At 41.7% G+C, this 22,750-nt stretch overlaps 1 protein-coding gene across 1 annotated transcript in view; it reads right to left on the reverse strand.

The window, feature by feature from the left end:
• Positions 1 to 22,750, reverse strand: part of LOC138950027 (uncharacterized) — an 85,078-nt gene that overhangs the window by 414 nt on the left and 61,914 nt on the right. The window contains exons 14-16 of the mRNA XM_070321813.1: positions 16,322 to 16,347; positions 8,186 to 8,371; positions 1 to 3,903 (exon numbers count right to left, since the gene is read on the reverse strand). The exon at positions 1 to 3,903 is cut by the window's left edge and continues 414 nt beyond it. Coding sequence (XP_070177914.1) covers positions 1 to 3,903; positions 8,186 to 8,371; positions 16,322 to 16,347 — 4,115 coding nt within the window. The remainder of the gene's footprint in view (positions 3,904 to 8,185; positions 8,372 to 16,321; positions 16,348 to 22,750) is intronic.

Raw genomic sequence — 22,750 nt, forward strand, 5'->3', positions numbered from 1 at the left:
CCTCTACATGGCCCTCTTGACTCGCACAGTGCAGTGCTGTGCCACCCTGTGTGATAATTGTTGTGTTGATATCAGCACCATGCTTCAACAGAGTGTTCACCACCTCTACATGGTCCTCTTGACTCGAAATGTGCAGTGCTGTGACACCCCGTGTGGTTGTTGTGTTAATGTCAGCAGCATGCTTCAATAGAGAGTTTACCACCTCTACATGGCCCTCTTGACTCGCACAGTGCAGTGCTGTGCCTCCCTGTGTGGTAATTGTTGTGTTTATGTCAGCACCATGCTCCAACAGAGTGTTCACCACCTCTACATGGCCCTGTTGACTCGCAATGTACAGTGATGTGACACCCTGTGTGGTTGTTGTGTTGATGTCAGCACCATGCTTCAACAGAGTGTTCACCACCTCTACATAGCCATTTTGACTCGCTATGTGCAGTGCTGTGGCACCCTGTGTGGTTGTTGTGTTGATGTCAGCACCATGCTTCAACAGAGTGTTCACCACCTCTACATGGCCCTCTTGACTCGAAATGTGCAGTGCTGTGACACCCCGTGTGGTTGTTGTGTTGATGTCAGCACCTTGCTTCAACAGAGTGTTTACCACCTCTACATAGCCCTCTTGACTCGAAATGTGCAGTGCTGTGAAACCCTGTGTGGTAATTGTTGTGTTGATATCAGCACCATGCTTCAACAGAGTGTTCACCACCTCTACATGGCCCTCTTGACTCGCACAGTGCAGTGCTGTGAAACCCTGTGCAGTTGTTGTGTTGATGTCAGCACCATGCTCCAACAGAGTGTTTACCACCTCTACATGGCCCTCTTTACTGGCACAGTGCAGTGCTGTGACACCCTGTGTGTCTGTTGTGTTGATGCCGGCACCATGCTTCAACAAGGTGTGCACCACCTCTACATGGCCATTATCACTCGCTAGGTGCAGTGCTGTGACACCATGTGTGCCTGTTGTGTTGATGTCAGCACGATGCTTCAACAAAGTGTGCACCACCTCTACATAACCATTGTGACTCGCTAGGTGCAGTGCTGTCCAACCCGTTGTGTCTGTTGTGTTGATGTCAGCACCATGCGTCAACAGAGTGATCACAACATCTACGTGGTCATGTTGACTCGCATAGTGCAATGCTGTGATACCCTGTGTGGTTGTTGTGTTGACGTCAGAACCATGCTTCAACAGAGTGTTCACCACCTCTACATGGCCATTTTGACTCGCAGAGTGCAATGCTGTGATACCCTGTGTGGTTGTTGTGTTGACGTCAGAACCATGCTTCAACAGAGTGTTCACCACCTCTACATGGCCATTTTGACTCGCAGAGTGCAATGCTGTGATACCCTGTGTGGTTGTTGTGTTGACGTCAGAACCATGCTTCAACAGAGTGTTCACCACCTCTACATGGCCATTTTGACTCGCATAGTGCAATGCTGTGATACCCTGTGTGGTTGTTGTGTTGACGTCAGAACCATGCTTCAACAGAGTGTTCACCACCTCTACATGGCCATTTTGACTCGCAGAGTGCAATGCTGTGATACCCTGTGTGGTTGTTGTGTTGACGTCAGAACCATGCTTCAACAGAGTGTTCACCACCTCTACATGGCCATTTTGACTCGCAGAGTGCAATGCTGTGATACCCTGTGTGGTTGTTGTGTTGACGTCAGCACCATGCTTCAACAGAGAGTCCACCACCTCTACATGGCCATTTTGACTTGATATGTGCAGTGCTGTGGCACCTTGTGTTGCTGTTGTGTTGATGTCAGCACCATGCTTCAACAGAGTGTTCACCACCTCTACATGGCCATTTTGACTCGCATAGTGCAGTGCTGTGGCACCCTCTGTGTTTGTTGTGTTGATGTCAGCACCATGCTTCAACAGAGTGTTCACCACCTCCACATGGCCATATTGACTCACTATGTGGAGTGTTGTGAAACCCTGGGTGTCTGTTGTGTTGATGTCAGCACCATGCTTCAACAGAGTGATCACCACATTTACGTGGTCATTTTGACTCGCTTTATGCAGTGCTGTCCAACCCTCTGTGTCTGTTTTGTTGATGTCAGCACCATGCTTCAACAGAGTGTTCACCACCTCTACATGGCCATTTTGACTCGCATAGTGCAATGCTGTGATACCCTGTGTGGTTGTTGTGTTGATGTCAGCACCATGCTTCAACAGAGTGTTCACCACCTCTACATGGCCATTTTGACTAGCAAAGTGCAGTGCTGTGCCACCCTGTGTGGTTGTTGTGTTGATGTCAGCACCATGCTTCAACAGAGTGTTCACCAACTCTACATGGCCCATTTGACTCGCACAGTGCAGTGCTGTGAAACCCTGTGTGGTTGTTGTGTTGATGTCAGCACCATGCTTCAACAGAGTGTTCACCACCTCTACATGGCCATTTTGACTCGCATAGTGCAATGCTGTGATACCCTGTGTGGTTGTTGTGTTGACGTCAGAACCATGCTTCAACAGAGTGTTCACCACCTCTACATGGCCATTTTGACTCGCAGAGTGCAATGCTGTGATACCCTGTGTGGTTGTTGTGTTGATGTCAGCACCATGCTTCAACAGAGTGTTCACCACCTCTACATGACCATTTTGACTTGCATAGTGCAGTGCTGTGGCACCCTGTGTGGTTGTTGTGTTGATGTCAGCACCATGCTTCAACAGAGTGTTCACCACCTCTACATGGCCATTTTGACTCGCTATGTGCAGTGCTGTGGCACCCTGTGTGGTTGTTGTGTTGATGTCAGCACCATGCTTCAACAGAGTGTTCACCACCTCTACCTGGGCCTGATAACTCGCAAAGTGCAGTGCTGTGATACCCTGTGTGTCTATTATGTTGATATCAGCACAATGCTTCAACAGAGTGTTCACCACCTCTACATGGCCATGATGACTCGCACAGTGCAGTGCTGTGTAACCCTGTGTGGTTGTTGTGTTGATGTCAGCACCATGCTTCAACAGCGTGTTCACCACCTCTACATGGCCCTCTTGACTCGCACCGTGCAGTGCTGTCCAACCCTTTGTGTCTGTTGTGTTGATGTCAGCACCATGCTGCAACAGAGTGTTCACCACCTCTACATGGCCATTTGGACTCGCTATGTGAAGTGGTGTGGCACCCTGTGTGGTTGTTGTGTTGATGCCAGCACCATGCTTCAACAGAGTGTTCACCACCTCTACATTACCCTGAAGGGTTGCTTCATGGAGAGACACCATTTTGTCATTGGTTTCGGCACTGACAAGCGCTCCGTGTTTAATAAGAAATTCAACCATGTCTAACTGGTCATAATGACAAGCTACATATAGTGGCGTCCACCCTTTGTGTCCACTTTTTACATCCACCCCAGCCCCCTTCTCTAACAGACACGCAGCTACCTGAGTGTGACCATAACGAGCAGCAAGGTGTAAAGCTGTCAACCCTTCCTTGTCCTCAACATCTACCTGTGCTCCCCTGCTAATTAAAAAAAAAGCCAGGTCAGCATGACCGTGTGTGGCGGCCATGTGGAGAGCTGTGTTGCCAGAACTGTCCACACAGTTGACGTCAAGGGGACTCACAAGTCTCTTAACAGTCGCAAGGTCCCCATGGCGACTGGCTGAGATGAGAGACGTCACTTTATCATCTGTAGCTTGATTACTGGACAAAGAATGTTGCTTTTGTTGAGCAGACATGGTTGTTCCCTTGCTGCTGTCACTGTTCTTTCCATCATCGTCTGTACCTGTTGCAAGAGTTTCTTCAGTATTTGATTCATGTACAACAGTGTGTTGATTTTCCTCATCAAGGATCCCATGTCTACCGCTGCCTGTCATGTGTGATGAAGTGTCAGGTATGGACGGAGACATCAGTGAGAGATGACCGCTGCTCTCGATTGCGCTAATTAGCTGCATCACCAAATTAGGTTCTGAAAAGATCAACCAATTTGTTTTTCTTCTTAGAAACATAAGCTTTGTTTTTTGCTATCATACTAAATGTGTGTAATCAAATCCAACATGCATTCGTTTTCCCAACACCGGTTATAATGTTGGTAGTGTGAAACTCAATGCAAGGACAATGGCTACCATTGCACAATTTGCATCAGTTGATGTTTTCAAACCAGCATACATATTAAGTCGAATTCGAAAAAAATAAAATTGTGGTAAAAATTCGTCTTTTTCTTCTTCGTCTTCTGTGTTCATGGAGTACAACTCCCACGTCCACTCGCGTTTTTCACGAGTGGGCTTTTACGTAGATGACCATTTTCCCCTGCCAATACTTCTTTTTCTTTTGTTTCTATAACCAACCGCATCTGACATAGATTGCAAGATCTTTTCAGTGCGTACTTGGTCTTGTGCTTGCGTGTTAATACAAAAGTCGATATAAGGCACTAACGGGCCTGCGCATAAGTTGACGTGGGAGATAGGAAAAATCTCCAACCTTAGCCCACCAGACAGATTCGAACCCTGAAGCCTTCAATAGGGAATCAAAGCGCGTATTCCGTGGGTACAGTTCTAATGCCAACGTCTTCACCACTAGCATATTGCGCTCGTTAGTCAAATGAACTTTTTCCTCAAATCTCGCAGGAAAAACTCTGATGGGACAGTTACATCCCTACATTCAAAACTTGTAAAACAATTTTTGACTCAACCAAGTAATTTGTGAGTCTTGGGATTCATATGTGTCCGTCTGTCCGTGGACAAAAATACTTAACGTTGAGGTTATCTCGGATGTTTTTTTAGACCTCTGAAATTTTGCACACTGTTAGTGTTTCATGATCTCACGAAGTGACTCCAGTTTAGTTGACCCTCGTCAAATTTTGGAGTCACAGCGGGGTCTTATTTGTTTCATAAAAGCTTAACGTTGAGGTGATCTGGGATGATTTTGAAGCTAGAGCTTTGAAACCTTTCACACTTCAATGGTTTATTAATCAGCCAACATGACCCTAGTTTGGTTGACCCCCGTCCCATTTTGGGGTCACAGTGTGGTCATGTTCGTAAAAACTTTACCTTGATATTTCTCGGTTATTTTGGGAGCAAATTTCACACAATTGTAGGTGGTAATAATCAGCATACATGACCAAATTTGGCTTGTTTTAATTAAATTTCAGAGTCACAGCATGAAAATGTTTGCTAGAGAAGATTTTTACCCCTGAAAACCCAGCTAACAACAAAATAAGTCTTGAGGTCATCGAGCTATGATGTCATTGTTTGATATGGTCACAGCTTAGTGTCTGTTTTTGGTGATATCCTCATGCTATATTGCTATTCTGATAGACACGTGGGGGGAATTGGGGGTTGTGATTGGATAGGCTGACACAGGTCTATTCCGGTCATCGGGACATATTCTGATCATTGGGCCATATTCTGCAGGAAGTTGCTGAATATCCTTTTCATATTCGCAATAACAAAGACGCATGTTCCCGGTATCGTCAACGTGTATGAAGTACACGCATACCTGGCCAAGATTTCTTCCGTGACTGCTCGACAGACGATGCAATTTGCACATTTTTTTCTTACCGTACATGAAATATATTCCGTGTAAAATCCAGTTCTTGCAAATTTCAAGTAGCTGCATTCTAGCAGACGGGTTTTTCAATGTTAAGCACAGAGTCAACAAACTCTCCTTTTCTTATGCAACGTCCATTGCATGCAATTTTGAAATTAAGTTACCGGTCTAAAACACTTAGTCGTTGACTTTCTTTTGAAAGAATCCTTGTTCTCTTATCATCCACACATTTACCTCAGTTATCAAACGCAAAATCACTATCCACAGCAGAAGTCAGACGTTCGAACAATAAAGCAAGCATGCTACGTGACGTCATTTGAAACCTGGCATATTGACCTAATGCCAAACATCCGGTTATCTCGTGTCTTCTCCGTGATACATGTCCGAGGTTTTTTTTTGTTCGGTGATTTCCGTGGATACATGCGCAAGGGATATGCGCACTAAACCATGGTCTGCAATAGGCAACATGGACCATTCTGCTAATTGTTGCTGACAAAAACATGTTTTCTACACAGAATATTATGTCTAAATAGCAATATAAAAGCTATTATGTTTTCAGTGTAGCAATAGGGTCTGATATTAAGACTTGAACAAGTATAATGCGACTCGTCTTCGACTCGTCGGCATTATACTTGTCTCTCTAAATATTGGACCCTATTGCTACCCTGAAAACACAATAGCTGTTAATGATATCATAGTGTCTGAAATGAGGTCACGCAAGTGTCTGAGTATACATATTTTCTCTGGGCTAGCCAAAACTCAATTTGGTCAAGAAAATAAGTATTTATTATGATTCTTGTTAAAAAAAAGATATTTTCAAAGTGTCATGGATGTTGAGTAGATCAGGCTACTGATGATGGTGGGAAGGAGGTTGTGCTAGTTTGAATATGTGAAATATTCTTGGGGTTGAATAACTAAGTGGATTGATACAGGTCACATAATGAGTTCTTTTGAACGTTATTGTATTAAGCTGGAACAGCTTATTTTTTTGTACATACATAATGAAAACATATGTACATAAATACCTACAAAACCTTGAGAAAATCAGGTTTTAAAATGGGAGTCAACTGAAAGAGGTTATCAACAGAATATCTTAGAAAACAGGGTCTTCAAACTGTCTTATCGGGAGGTCTTAAAAAGGAGGGCGTCTTCAATGGGGCAAAGTGGTTCAGGGAGGGGCGGGGGTAATGAAGGCGAGTCGTGTAAGCTTTTGCTTTTCTTTTTTTATATAATGAATGACCCTTTGTATTTTGTATGGGTGTATGTTAAAAGTAATTTCTTCACTCATCAGGCATGATCGTATATTTAATTGATTAACACGATTAACTATTCAGCTTTGAGCAACAACAACAATTGGTTCATCAGTAATGTAGAGACACTAAGCATTTAAAATATGAGTGTCATTACTAATCATTCATGAAGTATGAACCATGACATTATTAACAGTTCCAATAGATATATCACAAAAATGCATACAGATAATACGACAGGGTTGTGCATTTCCAAACAGAACAAGTTTGTCGATGTTTAGTTGTGCGTGTATTTTCATTTTTAATGGGAGGTTACCTCAGGCATAATATGTTGGGGAGGGGCACCTAGGGTCATGGGGCACCCTGGGTCACAACACTTATAACCTTATAAATATCGTTTTAACCTTGTTCGTTCTCCACTTCTTGTTTTCCAAACACGGGCAGTTATCCAGCATCTGCCCAACGTTGTTGGACTGTAAGTAAACTTTTGGTTGCTTGTAACGTTTTTCCTCTTTTTTTTCCTCAAAATGTTACAGTATGCTGTTTTTATTGTGTGCAGTAATCGTAGATAAATAATTTGGTAAACTCTCTGTGTATTTGATAATTGTCGATAGCATCTTATTTATTTGAAGTTGCCAAATTCAGAACCTTACCCCGTTCGGGGCAGGTTAGGTCGGGCACCTTTGGTCACTGACACACACACACAAATACACACACAGTGAGAGAAAGAGAGAAAGCTGTCTGTCTGACACTGTTTTATTCTAAAATTTGTCTGGTGAAGATAATTGCAGGCTAATGTATGTTTAGTTATTCATACTTACTAAGGATGAATTTGTTTGGTGCAGTATGTGCGCAGTATGACAAGTCATTACCATCATTGTTTTGTCGTTTGCTCATTAATTGAGTTGACTGACTTTCTAAAGCGGGTTAGTAGATATTACCCAGATAAAAACTGTATAGTTCCAATGTATTTGTATTGTTATCTTTAGATAAATAGATACTGTCTGAAGACAGTAAAGAACAAAATGTGTACTGTTTTTGGATTGACAGTTATGATTTTTGACTTTATATCACAGACGACCCAAGTTGCCCCAGACTATGACCCAACCTGGCCCAGCCTCGGGGCAGGTTGAGTCATTCAGGGTTGTGATTTTGAACATAGAATGTGCCAAAAGTGCTCGCGTTATACACTCATTTGTCTGTTCTTTGTATTACTGAGTGATTAAAGTTTGTGATCAACTGCATTTTGGTCTTCTGTGTCCATTCATTTGTGTGTAAGAAGGAAAATGTTGAAAAGTGACCCAAGGTGCCCCGGTCTCCCCTACAGACAAATCAGAATGACTGCTTGTCAGCTGTATCCAACGAGCAGTTGTGACTGTGAGGTAAGAGCAAGAGCAAAACCTTCAAACAGAAAGAAAGTTCTGAACACATGTTTAGACCCTTACTGCTTACCGCGTATTTCTGGTAGATGCAATTGTATGTTTTGAATCACTGCTCCTGCGTAGTTGTGATGTGTGACGCTGCCACTGTTGATGGTGGAGTACTGTCTGTGGTCGTAGCGTCGCTGGTTGTCATGGGTGATGTGATTGGCCACGTTTAAATGACCCTTCACGTCACGAGCATTCGATGTCACAGTGCCTGTTAAAGAGAGTGTTTGAATGACAATAAATCATGGAGCATTTACAACAAAATAGAATTTATGTGGAGAAATGGTTAGGCATTATTTTGTTGCGTGTCAAGAAAGCTTCGTTTTGTAGCGATCCATATTATTTTCATTATAGAAATACCCATAAGCAATTGGGAAACGTTGAATTAAATCATGCATTCATTTTCAGCTGTAGTACACTTGGCAGTTGCAGACCAGGGTTGCTTGTAAGAATTTAATTTCGAGTTTAGAACACACATATGACGTGAACAAAAATCATCATGTCACCTTAGACGTTCTTTTTCTAGCATGATACAACTTTAGCCTCCAGGTTTTCTCTCTCTCTCTCTCTCTCTCTCTCTCTCTCTCTCTCTCTCTCTCTCTCTCTCTCTCTCTCTCTCTCTCTTTATCTCTCTCTCTCTCTCTCCCTCTCTCTCTCTCTCTCTCTCTCTCTCTCTCTCTCTCTCTCTTGCAAAACTTGTAATGCTCTGATACCATTTTAAAACAAACAAATAATTTGGAGTATAAAAGACACATTAGACGTCAACTTTAAAGGCGAAAAACATTATGTCACCTTGCGACGTTTTTTTCCTAGCACTTTCGTCTCCAGTGTCTCTCTCTCTCTCTCTCTCTCTCTCTCTCTCTCTCTCTCTCTCTCTCTCTCTCTCTCTCTCTCTCTCTCTCTCTCTCTCTCTCTCTCTCTTACTACCATTGTGCAGCTGATGAAATATCAGTACTCTATGATTGTAATGAAAAATATAATCCTACATAATGCACTGAGAGCATTTTTATACAAACAAATAATTTTGTTTAAATAATATTCATCATTGCTTATGAATCATGATGCATCTTGAAATATTTTATTGATTGCTGGACATGTTATTAATGTACTGTAATTAACTTATATTCTATTCTTTCTTGTTATTGACATACCCCTCAAAGGGCAAGGGCCGGATGACAACAAAAGCATGATTGCGTTGCTGTCACTCTCGAAAATCGAAAAAAAAATCAGTTCAATTCAATTCAATTCAATCTCTCTCTCTCTCTCTCTCTCTCTCTCTCTCTCTCTCTCTCTCTCTCTCTCTCTCTCTCTCTCTCTCTCTCTCTCTCTCTCTCTCTCTCTCTCTCTCTCTCTCTCTCTCTCCCTTGTGTTTCGTGTGGCCGTGGTGCTTATGCTTATTTACTGTACATTTGCATGTTATGCCAATATGAATTTATTATATTATGTTGTTTATATGAGTGGTTCTATGCTGTAAAGATACAGGTATTTATTGAATTGTATTTTGCTCAGTAATATTGACGGGTGAAATGACTGTGAGAGTCATGTTGTAAATTGGGTTGGAGAAGCGTGAGCCGCTGTGTCAGCCATTTTGAAAAGGAAGGTCGTATGTTCTTTTGGTAATGAAGTTACTTGTAAATGAGCTGGTGTAAATAATATATCCGCATAAGTTAGTGGACGGATAGTTGAACGGTATTGAGAAAGAATAGCAGTATTATTTCGTAGAAAAGTTTATCTAAGTATTGAGACTTATGGTAGCCTAAACTTTTTACGCAGCACCCCGGGTCGGAGTGACGGATGGTACCACTCGACAGCGGGAGAGAGAGAGAGAGACGGGCATCCCCTCCTTGGCGCTACGAATCGTTGATTGAGAGCGCAGGGTTGTAACAGCGCTGGAGTACTGGGAACTGGTGGAGCCGCACCCCATAGCCACCACGAGCGGTATTTCGTCGTGGGTGGTATGGATCCCGGGTATGTACCCGTTTAAGTTTGTGGAGTCACTGTACGTGTGAACTGCCACCGAAGAAACATAATCATAAAATTGTGGAGTCACTGAATGTGTGAACTGCCACCGAAGAACCATAATCGCCGAGAAGATTGTGTGAGACGTAGACGTCGTCAATTAAGTATTACGTGACAAGTGATGTGCGTAAAGTGACACTGTGTTAAGCAGGAACCCTAAACGTTAGAGGAATTGTGTGAAACGAGAACTTCATCTAACGTGAGACAGTTAGTCTCCGACGTGTGTTAAGATATTATTCTTCTTATATATGAATGCAAGTGATTTGTAGAATGCATGAGAAATAACATTTTTGTATTGTTGTGTTGATGTTGCATTACAGGTACGAGGGCAAAGGGCATTGAGAGTGTTTGTCTTTGCGCTTTGTGTGAGTGTGGTGTGTGAGTAACAGTTAGTTAGTAAACAGAGCAGAGCACGCATATTTTCTATACACACAGACACTTACCTGAAAATTCATCGGTAACAATGTCGGAAGGGTTGTCATCATTCCCAGCAGGTGACGGTGACGTCAGAGGTGTGTCAGCTGATGCGCCATTAACGTGAACGGAAGTGTCATCAACAGCGGCATCTGCATTTCCCTCTGACGTCATCGGGCCAGAATCACCCCTCTGAGCAGAATGCTCCATTAGTCTGTAAAATAATGTTCGGAGATTTAAAGAGATCTGTTAAAGTTTAAACGAGTCTCAATCCAGCAGTAAAATCCCTCTGTACAACAAGACAATTAAGTGCCGATTACTGCAAAACGAAGGCGTGCGGATTGCAGTTTGCACCATTGTTCCGTGCATGTCAGTGTGTCTCGGAGTTGTGATAATGTACTTTGGACTACATCATCTTGAACCATCGTGATGTTTCCGTCTGGAAAGTGCGCCGAATAGGTGCGGCTGAGGTTTAGCGTAAAGCCAGACAACACTTCAGGTGGTGATGTTGGTGGTGATCGTCGTTGGTGGGGTCTGATTATAATTTGTGGACGTTCATTCCCTGGTTGCTCTTTCAAACTCAGCATCTGAGACTGACACGGTCATACAATCCATTTAAAAGGGTGTACTTACTGTCTGAGGAGCCATTTGGGAAAGTGTGTATGCGAATGAAATGACGGGACCTTACAAAGTACAACCGAGGGACACATTCACTGTACCAAGATTTGCTCGAAAATGCTTTATCCTGCGTCAAGAGTCCGGAATTCCGTTCGTCTTGGCAGTTTAATTACGGCCAAAGAGTACATATTCGTCAAAGCTGATAATAAACCATTGATTTAGAAAATCAAACCTGTAACTTAGCAAACGCATGCGCATACCCTGCTTTACAATTAGCACTTAACTCTATTAGCACAGGATAGTGCCAATTATCTTCAACAACTTCTCTTCTTAAACACTATACTATGTTGCTTGATTTTCAAGAAATAAAAAAGTCCAACACAGGCCCCTCAGTCGGACTATAAACGTGTATTTTCTTTAAGATAGTTCATGTGATAATGTTTCATTGTATTGTAAGCAGCATACTTGTCCCAAAACAGATTTGCCGGGTGTAATTCCAACCGGAGTTATCCCCTCGCTTACAGCTTGCCCCGTGTTACAACTTACTTCGCTGTATCTCAACCTCAAATCGGCCTCGTCCTCTCTTTCAGGTCCTAGTTATTTGCGTCGTCTCGAACGGGAAACCATCCAACAATGGGCGAGTCGCTCAAGTCTAGTCAACTTCAATAACACGATCTCCGTGTTGAATGCACAAATGACTCAACCCGGATTCTAATTCCACGACGGGTGTTCACATAAAGTGTCCCCAAAAGCATATCATCTAACAAGCTTTCAACGCTCATCCTTGTCTACTTGCAGCCGGTTGCTTTCCTTTACATAATAAATGGAACATATTACGTCATCGCACCACAGTAGCTGTCACATAATTATTCGAAATCTAGAGGGAAATCCGTGTAGAAATGTCATTTTTTTTGGTGTGAAATGACGTACGTCAGAGCCCTTCTGTGATTGGTCAATGCGTTTCAGTGTTAGAAGGGAAAACATTATGTCGTTCATGCTGGATGTCAGTGCTATTTGCTTTTGCTTTTCAAAAAAGAAAGTAAACAGAAGAAAAGGGGCAGTCATCAAGTTAAGGCAACTGTGACAGTGAGGTCGATAGAACGTAGAGCACACCAATTACGAAGGGAGCGGCTCGGGAACCGAGGAGCCGATTACGAACCTCCATGCTCGAGAACTCACGAGTAACTCTCGATGTAAAAAAAAAAAACACCCAACACCAACAACAACAACAATTGCTTCGAAGGACATTTAACCCCGTTAGCGCAATCGGTAGCAGCGCGCCGGGCAACACATTCCGTTGTGACTGGTTCAAATCGCGCAACACGCACACTTTTTTAAACCAATTTTTTAACCCTTCCGACTTTTCTTTTCTTTTTGTTATCCCTCAAATTTTTTTTTCCTTTCTTACATCTTTATTCCAAAGCGTTTGATTAGTGTATGGAAGTACCGGCACGGTTGGCCTAGTGGTAAGGCGTCCGCCCCGTGATCGGGAGGTCGTGGGTTCGAACCCCGGCCGGGTCATACCTAAGACTTTAAAAAAAAATGGCAATCTAGTGGCTGCTCCGCCTGGCGTCTGGCATTATGGGGTTAGTGCTAGGACTGGTTGGTCCGGTGTCAGAATAATGTGACTGGGTGAGACATGAAGCCTGTGCTGCGACTTCTGTCTTGTGTGTGGCGCACGTTAAATGTCAAAGCAGCATCGCCCTGATATGGCCCTTCGTGGTCGGCTGGGCGTTAAGCAAACAAACAAACAAAGTGTATGGAAGCGAAGGTTTGCACAATAAGAGAAAAACTTCAGTTGAACAGAATTCCTAAATCTATTTTTAGTAACATCAACTTACGGAGAATGTCCAAAGGGCGCATGTATCACAGCGCGTCGAGAGGGCGGGGATGTAGCTCAGTCGGTAGCGCGCTGGATTTGTATCCAGTTGGCCGCTGTCAGCGTGAGTTCGTCCCCACGTTCGGCGAGAGATTTATTTCTCAGAGTCAACTTTGTGTGCAGACTCTCCTCGGTGTCCGAACACCCCCGTGTGTACACGCAAGCACAAGACCAAGTGCGCACGAAAAAGATCCTGTAATCCATGTCAGAGTTCGGTGGGTTATAGAAACACGAAAATACCCAGCATGCTTCCTCCGAAAACGGCGTATGGCTGCCTAAATGGCGTAAAATTCCACTCGTGCAAAAAATACGAGTGTACGTGGGAGTTTCAGCCCACGAACGCAGAAGAAGAAGACAGCGCGTCGAGTGCAAATTATGGTTGTTGATAACTTGTGTACTAATGCACTTGTGGAGTGTCTGTGTAGAGAAGACGTGCCGGTTCAGTGCATTTGAATGCCTTGTCAACGGTGTGTCGACATACGGCTCCTGCCTGAGGGGGTAAAGTTACCACATGTGTTTAAGAAGACAAGTTCTATGGGCTGAACTACATAAACAACACACCTTAATGGCTAAGGGAGAGGGACAGATATATACAGACGGTCTTTTTGAGGCAGAGAAAAACACATAGCTACTGTCAGGGTGACTTTGAAGCAGAGATGTCAGCAACTAAAAAACATGTTAGTGATGTTATTTCGGTTCACTCACTTATTTCTTTGAAGAACACGCCAGTGAACTTCAGGCTGGAGTTTTCCCCTGAGAACAGAAAGCAGAATCAAGTTAGGTCTTTCGCCCTACTGACATTCCTAAATTGAAAAAAATAGACAGCGTCTGATACCATGTTGCCTGAAATGTAAGTTACACATATTTGCAAACACTTTTAATTAATCTTTAAAAACAGAAAAAAGACCCGTTTAAAGGATATACAATCGTGTGTGTGTGTGTGTGTGTGTGTGTGTGTGTGTGTCTGTGTATGTGTGTGAGTGTGTGTGTGTGTGTGTGAGAGAGAGAGAGAGAGAGAGAGAGAGAGAGAGAGAGAGAGAGAGAGAGAGAGAGAGAGAGAGAGACAAAGCAGTAAAAACAAAGCCATCTGTTTCATAGCAGAGACCGGAGTAGCCAACAAAATGGATTCACTGCTATATGTTTTGAATTTTAACTTAGCCTAGGTGTGTATACTTACTCGGGAAACAAGGACAAGAAAGACGATGACACGCAGAGACTTTCAACTGACCTGTTTCACGGAGCATAACTAGTCACATATTCACAATGCTGAGCATGCCACGTGTACGTTTTAACCAGGGAAAAGGAACAAAAACACACAGACTCGATATCCATACTTAAGTTGTCATTGGGCCGTAAGCCAACAGAAATGTTTTACACAGACACAAACCATCCACCCATAAGCAAAATGTTGTACTTCTTTATGCCGAGAAAGGCGTGTTTACCTTGAGTTGGAATCACTGATGATCTGTCGTCACGTAAGTCCTTTAGCGGTAGACGCCATCTTGAATGAAGCGAAGAGCGATGCTATTTTTAAACTCTAGTCAACACGAATAAAATTATATAATGTAAGCGATACAAACTTGGGCAGCGGGGGTAGGGCATTGGGGAAGGGAGTGGGGGGGGGAATAACCCAGTCCGGGTTGTGTTTCTAAAGCGGTTTGTGTTGGAAACGAAAGCAGTGGTGTGGAGAAAAGTACTGCCTGTGTGTAGAGAGATCGGCGGCCCGGAACAAGTCAAACTAGTATCAGTACGTCGTAACGTTAGAAAGATTTCAGATTTCAGGCATTAAACTTAACCGCCTTTTCTCTTGTAAAGGAGACAAGGTAGAGTCTAATGCGTTAGGGGAGTTTTGCGTCGCACAAGCCTGAAAGTGTGAACTGTTATTTTCCTTCAACTTCAGAGAACTTTTTCTTTTGAACTAGTCACATAATGTACTTTCAAACTATGTTTTTTTCTGAAAAAGATTGTGATTGTTTCGCGGTAGAACAAGCCGTTTTCGGTTTACAGTTTATAAAATGTCTTTTTGAAAAAATGAATATTAATGTAGGTTTCTTTTCGGAGTAATGTTGATGAGCACCACCTCGTAAGATCAGCACCATTCGCCACACACTCTCCTCTCAAACAACTAACAACCTTGTCTGTGCCTTTGTTCTTTCTAAACTTGACTACTGCAACTCTCTTCTCTCTGGCTGTCCTCTGTACCTCCTGCATAAACTACAAAAAGTCCAAAACTCGGCAGCACGCCTCATTCTCAAAGCACGAAAACGAGATCACGCAACACCGGCCACTTCTTCGCACACTGCACTGGTTACATATTCAAGCCCGCATTGACTACAAACTGTCCACCCTCTGCTTTAACTTCTTTTCTGGCTCGTCTCCTGCTTACTTCTGTGAACTCCTCACCGTCTATTCTCCTGCAAGACAACTCCGTGCCTCTTCTGACTGTCGCATCCTTACCATTCCACACACCAAAACCAAAACATACGGACAACGCACTTTCACTTTCTGCGCACCCACACAATGGAATTCTCTCCCCTTTCACATCCGCCACTCTCAGTCACCCCAAGCATTCAAACGAGCACTTAAAACACACCTCTTCAAGAAATACAACCCCTGATTTTGTTTTTCTCAGTCCATCAGTAGGCTACATGTAGTGTATGTGTTGTTTTAGTGATAATGTGATAATGTATATAAACAACTAGGGCTGTTTTTCAGTATTGTTGATAACATGTTTTGTTTGATTAAGGGTATTCAACTGGTATTTCCTTGTTTTCACTACCTATTTTATTCATGTTTTTATTACTTAGTTAGTGGAAGAATTTTTTTGTAATGTATGTTTGATGGTGTATGCTTTTAATTAAGTGTTGTTGACTATGAATGTAGATGTCCTATGCTTTTATAAATTTTAAATGTGTCAAGCGCAAAGAGCATAATTGTAAAGTTATGATGTTGCGCTATATAAATGCTCATTTATTATTATTATTATTATTATTATTATTATTATTATTATTATTATTATTATTATTATTATTATTATTATTATTATTATTATTACCCTACGTAAGCTAGCCTACACCCGCAAAGGTTTCGCTGTGCCGTAGTATTTACGACTGTATGCACTCTCTTCTTTGTGCTGTCTGCTGTCCCATGCTCAGCGTTTATATTGCTGTCACAGTAAATCACGAAACCCAATATACGTATTCTGCATTAGTCGTTTCAGTTTGAACTCACCACTCAGCAGGCGGTCCTCCCCCGAACTGAAGGAGAGTGTTGACAAGGAATGTATGCACCTGGTGAGTATGAGTAAACCGACTGTTTTTGTGTGTGAACAATAACAGCTGTTTTTACGGGCGGGGTCTGTATTGGATCATTTGAGAATGTACTGCACTCGTGTGTCACAATTAATTCATGCGAACGACCTTTATTCGACATTTGTAAGTTTTTATTTACTATCCACATGTTTTCCCAGACGATGAGACTAAGAGCGAGGTCAGATCCAAGCAGGCTTTACAGACGCTTTTCTTTGTTGTGGACATTCGCCTAATACGTTTCTATGACAGATGTTTGACAGGATGTAGCTTTGTGACTAGAGATACTAATTGTCACTTGGTCAGATTATATCAGTATCGAAAGATCCATTTATGTTTCTGAAACAATAACAATAACAATAACAATAACAGCACTTTATTGTCCATTAAAATATTACATAGAAATGGAAATTTTTCTTCGGCACACCCTGTCTGCCTGTAAACGATTATAACAACAATTGTATAGGACGACACACATAAAACATAAAACATAAAAAAAAAACTGACATGACGTGTGACCTTCTTTGTATATGACGTCATAGTTTATCTTGGATTTTGTGCTGGGTTTGTGCAGAAGCTTGAACTTATAGTATAAATAGAGAATACTACATGGTTTGCTGTGTCGTACCAGATTTACACAGTTGTTTTTTTAAATATTGAAGTGCGAGCGAAAGCGAGCTGTTCACTATTTGAAAAAGCAACGAGTGTAAATCTGGTACGACACAGCAAGCCATGTAGTATTCTGTTTATCCTACATACTGTACTTACGTGTATTTTACTGAAAATGTCTTGCAGTCGAGGCAACTAATTGAAGACGCTTGTTTTGGAACCTCGATCTATTCTAAAGCCTCGTGCAATGTAATACGTCAAAGCAAAGAAACGTCACTCTGAAAGTGTGGCGTGACGTGTTAGTTCTAAAGATTCATCGAGGGTAATTAGCGAGCGCAATTTTTGTTTCTATAATGACGTTTGTCTCGGTGACTTTGGCATCATAAGCAGTGGAAAAACAGGTCCCTGCCAGACTAGCTTGACATGACCTCATTTACATGATATACACACGTGTGATTTGAACGATTATTATCTCACGGGTGTCTCTCTCAAGTTATAGTATACAATAGTATAGAGCTTATAGTGAAGAGTGTGTGCCTTGGGATATCAAACGCATGTAATTTTCGGTGAACGTACCGATGTGTAAACTTCATTCTTTGTACCCCTGCGGTGAGCGGTAGTGCTAGACGTGTTATTCTCCCTTCCATTGCAGTGTTAGGCGTTCTTTGTGTGTCAAATTGTCACGTGTTCTAGTCTTTTTGTTTGGGTATTCGTGGTGGTTTTTTTTTTGCAGTTAATGAATCATTTTGAAATACTAATTCGTTTAGTTCTATCGTTCACTGTATTTTGAATTGTCTTTTTTGTGCACTAACATGCGTCTACTGTACGTAGTGTCTGCATCGCGTCGTTGTGCTTTGTTGTGGTTGTTGTTAATGATGCTGTTGTTGTGGTTGTTTATGTTTGTGGTGTGTGTGTGTTGTGCTTGTTGTTGTTGGTGTGTGTGTGTGTGTGTGTGTGTGTGTGTGTGTGTGTGTGTGTGTGTGTGTGTTCGAGGTGTGACATAGAAAGAGAGAGAGAGAGAGAGAGAGAGAGAGAGAGAGAGAGAGAGAGAGAGAGAGAGAGAGAGAGAGAAAGAGAGTGGGGGAGGCGAGGGGGTTTGTCCCAAAAGATAGTGTCTCTATCCCGAAAGAGACAAAAAAGATGTGTACTGACGTTTTACAGACGGAGATCTCTACTGATTTTGTGACAGCAAGTGTTTTGAAACATCTAATGCACAATATTATCTTTGCAAAATATACTACTTGTAGTCCATCACACACACACACACACACACACACACACACACACACACACACACACACACACACACACACACACACACACACACACACACACACACTCACACACATACACCCACAGTCAAAACATTATTAAACACAATCGTGACTTCAGAAAAAGCAAATGTATTGAAATGGCACTTGGAATGAAACCAAACCACTCTTTCCGTCGTGTCGAGCGCTAATTGAATAGTAATTCTACACTCAACCAAGAAAAATGAAAATCAGAACTAAACATTATGTATATTTCCAGAGACACGTGTGTTTACATATTTTTCCCGATTAGACAAATATAGAGAAAAGGCGTCAAAATGTAGTCTCTACAGCAGCAAAAGAATAAAGGTACTTAGAAAAACAGTCAATATTTGAACTCTTCTAACAAAAAGAACAAGATATAAAGACTACTGAACACTTGTGACAAACAAATAGAAGGTATAAACACCACAGAATGTGATCAAATTGGTACACCTTTCTAAACCAGAGAATGACACCGAGTACACGATCTTGTAAGTTCCCGTAGATCCGCTCAGGGTTTTACATGAGATAAGAGCATCCTTGACATAAACCAAAATCCTCACTGCTTTATCCACATATTTGACATTTTTTGTTTGTGAATAAAATATGGTCGTAACTGACACTCATGAATATTTGCAATTTTAATTCACCAAACTTTTGTAACTTCACACAGCAATTATGCGTGTTGTTAACTGTGGGTATGTGTGGAAGACGAAGGATGGCTTTAACTCGTGTAACAGCCTGGAGAAATGTACATTGGTATTGAAGAAAAAAAAACACTACCACCAATACAAGTAGAATTAAAGTACAAAGAAAAAACAAAACAATGTGTAATATAAACATACCATTTATATAGAGATAGCAATGAAATCCTACAAACTCAGCAAAGGGAACAGACTCGATCCTATGATATTAATATAATCAATCCAGTTACACATCATGTCCGACACCAATAAAAGCTTTGTACATGTCGTGCAGGTTTGACCTGTGTTACAAATGGAAATGTACTTGTGCAAATCAAACCCCCTTTGTATACATTTGAGCGTTTTGAAAAGTGCATGCTGCGTGTGTGTGTCTATGTTTGAAGAACGTTTTGTAACATAAACTAAGAAAAAGTATTACACACACACTTCAAGTTAAAATGGGTTTTAAAAAGTTAACAAGACACATTTGCTGAGTACAGCTAGTCTTCACCAGAAGACATCAAAAGACACAAACCAAGGTGAAACATTGTGTGTTGGTTGTCTCGCCCACTCCAACCATCACAGTCAATTCACAATACGTGAAAATCTTGATGTTCAGACAGCAGTCATAAACAGAAAGGTCAACATGTCGACTAAAATAATATCAGAAAATACACAGCTGCAAACAATCTCGGTAAAAGGCAAAACAGTTGAGCTCGCTATCCAAGATCTGATTGGTTACTGCATTGGGTGAGAGATCTGATTGGTTACGGCATGGGGTGAGAGATCTGATTGGTTACTGCATGGGGTGAGAGATCTGATTGGTTACTGCATGGAGTGAGAGATCTTATTGGTTACTGCATGGGGTGAGAAATCTGATTGGTTACTGCATGGGGTGAGATATCTGATTGGTTACTGCATGGGGTGAGAGATCTGATTGGTTACTGCATGGGGTGAGAGATCTGATTGGTTACTGCATGGGGTGAGAGATCTGATTGGTTATTGCATGGGGTGAGACCCTCCCTCCACTTACACACATAGCGAACATCGGTCCAGAATGTTTTGGATGACTTAGTTTCACAGATTGATACAGTAGCTTTTTGATCAATTGATTTACAAACAATGTCCCGGTCTGCACAGAAAGCAGCCAGGCAGTTGATGTTTGGTATGAGTCCAAGTGAAGGGATGGCCTTGTTCCGTGTGAAAGCCTTGACACATCACACATGGAGGGTTGAATCTTACACGGGAAGGACTGTGCCTATATTAAAGCAACGAACGTTTCTACCATACAAAGTAATAACCAACCAGCAAAAACAACAAGAATAACAACAACAAAAATCATTAATAAAAAAATAACCGACCGACATACCAACGCCCACGAACAATGATAAAACTGTAGGTGATTAGCCAGCATGGTATAAATCACAACACAGCACAACACAATCAACGCCAAAATCGAAGAAAATTACTGTGATTAAAAGGAGTTGAGATTTCACGAACAAACCAAAAAAGAGAGAGAAAAAAGAACAGGTGGCTAAGCCAAATACCTTATTTGGGATTAGGATTTTCTCTAAATATACTTGTTGGTAAATGTTAAAAGGGGAGGGGCGCAGTGGCTTGGTGGTAATTAAACGTCGGTCTCCTAATCGGGAGGTCGTGAGTTCGAATCCCGGTCGCTGCCGCCTGGTGGGTTAAGAGAGGAGATTTTTCCGATCTTCCAGGTCAACTTATGTGCAGACCTGCTAGTGACTTAACCCATTTCGTGTGTATACGCAAGCACAAGACCAAGTGCGCACGGAAAAGATCCTGTAATCCATGTCGGAGTACGGTGGGTTATGGAAACACGAAAATACTCAGCATGCCTACTCAACAAAAGCGGAGTGAAGCTGACTATGCTCTCAGAGTATAGTGTGGGGAAGCCAAATGGGCAAACGAGCTCACACGTAACCAGACAATTCTGGAACGCTGAAGAATAAGTTAAAAGGGGATGAAAAGGTCTATTAATATATTGTCTCTATCAAAATTGTAGAAAAACAATCGTAAAAAGTTAAGTGTCTCAACATGAGGTATGTACATCAGGGGGTAATTAACCAAGTAATGTAGCGGATCTGACAGAAATCTGATCAGATCCCATACCACACGATAATGATTTTATATTGTATAGCATCAGTTGTTCTCAAGCAAGTGGTTAACACAATGATACAATATACGTTTGCCTTTAACAGCGAAGAAAAACAACAAGATGTCAAACATCTGATACGGAATACCGTACTATCCATACTGCACAGTATAATCAGTACATTTGCTTGATGAGAAATACAAGTTCTTCATCAAAACTCAAACGTCACACATAAGCTTCAAACCCAAGCGAGAAACTTCCCCCAAAAATCATCTTGAAGGAATGAACCACAAGCAAAGGTTCACATGCAATAAAATCAAACAGAAATGACATTTTGTTGAGTTGATAAAGAACCGTATGAGACATACAGTTCACCATCATTAATTGGCGGTAAGCTTTGCTAACACTGCTCCAGCCTAACATATACCTACTACATGGTCCAAGCTAATAGTACCATCATTGTTCAAAACCAACAGATAAAAGCTGAACGTCCACCAAAACAAGCAATGTACAACATCAGTATATCATCCCAATAACGATGCGGGACAGACATAGATCTGATTAAATGCTGTGCCGCCTAAAATGATCTAACCGGTAAAAGTGTCTATCATTCTCAAGGCAAAACATATCTACACAATGATAGGTCTATAAGCATTTTTATCAAAAGGAAAAGGAAGACAGGGTTTTCAATGTTTGAAACAAAACTCTTCCAGTGTTAGTTACACACTGTAAAACAAACAACAGTATTGTGGTCGATCACCACTATATATAGACGACATGATTGCAGACAAGTAAAGTTCAGGAATACATTTAAAAATTAAATCAAAACGACTTCAATAACAATCATTACCATTGGTAAACAAAATGGATTAAACTGAACTTCTTCAACAACAAACAATATACAGCAGCAATATATCATTCAAGTAACGTCTGACAAAATCTCATCAAATCTAGCTCCAAATGGGAATGATTCGTAGAAAATGGTATCTGTTTTGCAAGGCATGACATCATTACATAATGACCGAACACATTTTCAAAGAAAAGAATACAAATGAAATAATAACTGTTGTGGAATTATTTCCACACTATACAGTATAAAAAGTACAGTACGGCTGGTAGATGACCAGTACAACAAATGTACTTGCTTCTGTCCACAAGTACTCCAATGACCTTCAACCTCTTCACTCTCCTTCCCTTCGTTCTGTTCTCTGGTTCACATTGGTTTGTACAGACACAAGCCTACTTCACAATTACCAGTGCTCTTTACAAGGCGGAACATTGATAAAAATAGCAAATCATCATAAAATAAAAAAGACAGGAGTGCAGAGGGCAGCGAGGTCCCTAACGGGGGTCAAGGGGAAACACGCCTGTAGAGGTCCAGGGGACAAAACTATCGGAGTATTTGTGATTTGTGACACAATGTTGAGTCACTGTATGCAAAGACACGCAAAACAAACTACACATCTTCAAAAAATTCTGCCAGACTTTTCTTGGGGCCAAAATAAGGAAAGTTAACACGAAACCATTTTCAAAATCCCGAATTCCAGATCTCCGGATGGTAATTTTCAATCCTGTATTTGTCATTCAAGTTCGGCGAGCATCCCCTTGTTTAAAAGATACATACAGTCAAGCACATACAGGAGAACTTG

Source organism: Littorina saxatilis, linkage group LG16 (genome assembly GCF_037325665.1).
Source record: "Littorina saxatilis isolate snail1 linkage group LG16, US_GU_Lsax_2.0, whole genome shotgun sequence".
Taxonomy (NCBI): Eukaryota; Metazoa; Mollusca; class Gastropoda; order Littorinimorpha; family Littorinidae; genus Littorina; species Littorina saxatilis.